Source organism: Sinocyclocheilus anshuiensis, unplaced genomic scaffold, assembly GCF_001515605.1.
Source record: "Sinocyclocheilus anshuiensis isolate Anshui unplaced genomic scaffold, SAMN03320099.WGS_v1.1 scaffold407, whole genome shotgun sequence".
In the NCBI taxonomy this organism is placed as follows: domain Eukaryota; kingdom Metazoa; phylum Chordata; class Actinopteri; order Cypriniformes; family Cyprinidae; genus Sinocyclocheilus; species Sinocyclocheilus anshuiensis.
In genome coordinates, this window is record NW_015552593.1 from 1,007,574 (window position 1) to 1,010,295 (window position 2,722).

The 2,722-nt window shown below is 33.7% G+C and overlaps 1 protein-coding gene across 1 annotated transcript in view; it reads right to left on the minus strand.

Annotated features, from left to right (window-relative positions):
* Window positions 1–249: 249 nt before the first annotated feature.
* The window catches only part of LOC107665595 (aspartate aminotransferase, cytoplasmic-like), a 9,812-nt gene continuing 7,339 nt past the window's right edge, over window positions 250–2,722 (minus strand). Inside the window, exon 9 of the mRNA XM_016456527.1 lies at window positions 250–1,468. Within this exon, the coding sequence (XP_016312013.1) occupies window positions 1,329–1,468 (140 nt within the window). The 3' untranslated portion in view covers window positions 250–1,328. The remainder of the gene's footprint in view (window positions 1,469–2,722) is intronic.

Consider the following 2,722-nt stretch of genomic DNA (forward strand, 5'->3'; position numbering starts at 1 on the left):
GTTGAACATTAGAGGGTTTGAAAAGAATTGAAGGTGCAAAAGTAGCCTTAACTAACAAACTTCATCTCATTACTCAGTGTTTGTTTTGTGTCAGAAAAGCTGCAAACTTTCACTTTTGACCAGCATCCTTGCTGAATACAAGTATTGATTTCTTAATGATACCCCAAACTTCTGAATGATACTATAAATATACTACCACTAGTCACTGGGACATGTGACTTGGGCTAACAAAACACACCAGAAAACATGTTTGTTTACTTCATTTATTTTAATGCACTTTGATTAGTATATTTGTGCTCAACGAGTTTTAATACTCCTAGAGGGTTGATCTTTTGCGACTAAGCTGGGTGGGAGAGTAATGTACTTGGACTAATGGCTGCACGTTCATTAAACGGTCCTGCAGTGCACAAATGAGCCTGAACACAACACAAGAACACAGCAGTGAAAGTGATGGACCAGAATCAGCACATTAAAAAGACATCAGAAAAAAAAAGTGCAAAACAACGCCTGGGCTCTTCACAACCCAGAATTTCCAGAACATCAAAGACGAAAAGCTTAAAGGAATATTCAACCCACATATCACTTTTCTGTATAATTCACTCTTTCAGTTGTCAGAGATCCAATATCCCAGAATGCACCACTTCACAGACCACAAGCCATTTAATTTGAGGTAAGAGCATCAGGAATTGACAGTTAAACACAATCTAATGCCCCCATCATTCAAGTTCTAGAGTCGTCTCTGTGTGCATGTTTTAAGAATACAGACACATAGATCATAAAACATGCACATTGTCCTTCAGTTCAGCACTCAATACAATGAAATTTTCAGACACGATGATAAAATTCAACAAGTTAATAAAGGCTAGTTTCTACCTGTTCCACCCACTAACACAAAAGTTGCCTATAACTCTGATCCAGTCACATTAACCGGTTTAAATTTAACCTAAGACCATGAAGAATCATAAAATCAGTGAAGCTGGACCTTCAGGTTAATGAAATCTAGAGAGAGTCATTTGGTTTACTGTAAATCCCACCACAAAGTGCTTATTCATAGAAACAAGATTTAAATTAACACCACGGATAATATTTCAACATACTCTCTTCTGAAAACACAGGAGAAAGGCGAAGGGAAATATATATATATATTTATATATCTTCTGGGACCGTTTCATTTCTTTATAATTACAGTTAAAATAGAATGTTGAAATACTGATGAGTAAATTAGACCAGCAAATCTGGTGAGTGAAGGTGTGTATCAGTGTGTGTGTGTGCGTGTCTATGTTCCTGTGGACACACACAAACACAAACAGGAAGTGTGGTAAAGGTGCTTATTGGACTGTAGTGACAGCCTCATTAATGGACTCGGCCACATAGTCGATGTTCTTGGTGGTGAGGCCACACATGTTGATGCGACCGCTCGCCATTAGATAAATGTGCTTTTCTTTCACCAGGTACTCCACCTGCTTAGCTGTAAAATAGAAAATAACATTTTGAAATGGTTAAGTAACATTTTATGTAAATTTGAAAAGGACACATTGCATTAATTAACAAAATATCAAACTAAGTGGCCACTGCAAACAAAATATGCCCTTTTCCATTACTAGCTTTTAACTACTTTTTCCAGTACTAACTTTAAATTATTTTCCCAGTGCTAATGTTTAACTATTTTCTCAGTACTAACTTTAACCATTTTTTTAGTATGGTTCAACTATTTTCTCAGTACTAAATTCTATTTCAGGGTTTCTACAGACATGAACAAGTTAAATTTAAGACTTTTTAAGACCTTTTTAATACCACCTTATATGAAATTTAAGACCTAAACCTGTAATGGAAATACACATTTTATTACATACATATATGTTATATTTAATGTGTTTAAATTAAAAAGAAAACAAAATATCATTTCTGTAATAAATTATATTTATTACTACGATATACAGTGAACTTTTAATGTCAGCAGACAATATTCCATACAAAATATCCCTGCAAAATAACTGCATCACTGAGATTTTTGGTGGAGTAAACAATTTATTCTGAAGCAATATTTTCATCAGTGTTCTGTCAGCTTTTACATACTTAAATCTGCATATTTACCTTTACAAAGGCCTATTTTTAACCTTTTTAGATGTATGCATCATCTTTCATGTCAAATTATTACAATTTATCAATAAATTCAATATACACTATAGGGCTGCTACCAGTCAGATTAAATAATTTACACTGCAAATAACAATAATTACAACTGCAATAAATAATGTTATGAGATTAATGTTTTAAATGCATTTACGAATATACAAATAAGAAATGTTGGGGGGGAAAGTGCATACTTTTCAACATACTTCTCAACTAAACGACAAGTAAGTGGCGGTAAGTCACTTAATAAATGAGTCCTTGAGTCATTCATTCAACTGATTGAGTGTGTTATCATGCTGGTATCTTAAGGACTTTCGTGGACAGCTGACTCCTAAAGTTTTTCTAAAAATTCTTCATATTCTGTGTGGTGGTCAGATAAGTTTAAATAGATTTTTACCTTTTATGGGCATTTTACCTTTATAAAGCCATTTTTCTATAAGTGTGCATCATCTTTTGAGTCAAATTCTTACATTTAATCAGTGAATAAGAATAAGACATTTGAGCTGTTACCAAGCAAATGAAATCAGTAGCAACAAAATTCATCTTTCCAATCCAGACATAAGCTGCATCTGAAGTGGCATTTAGATGT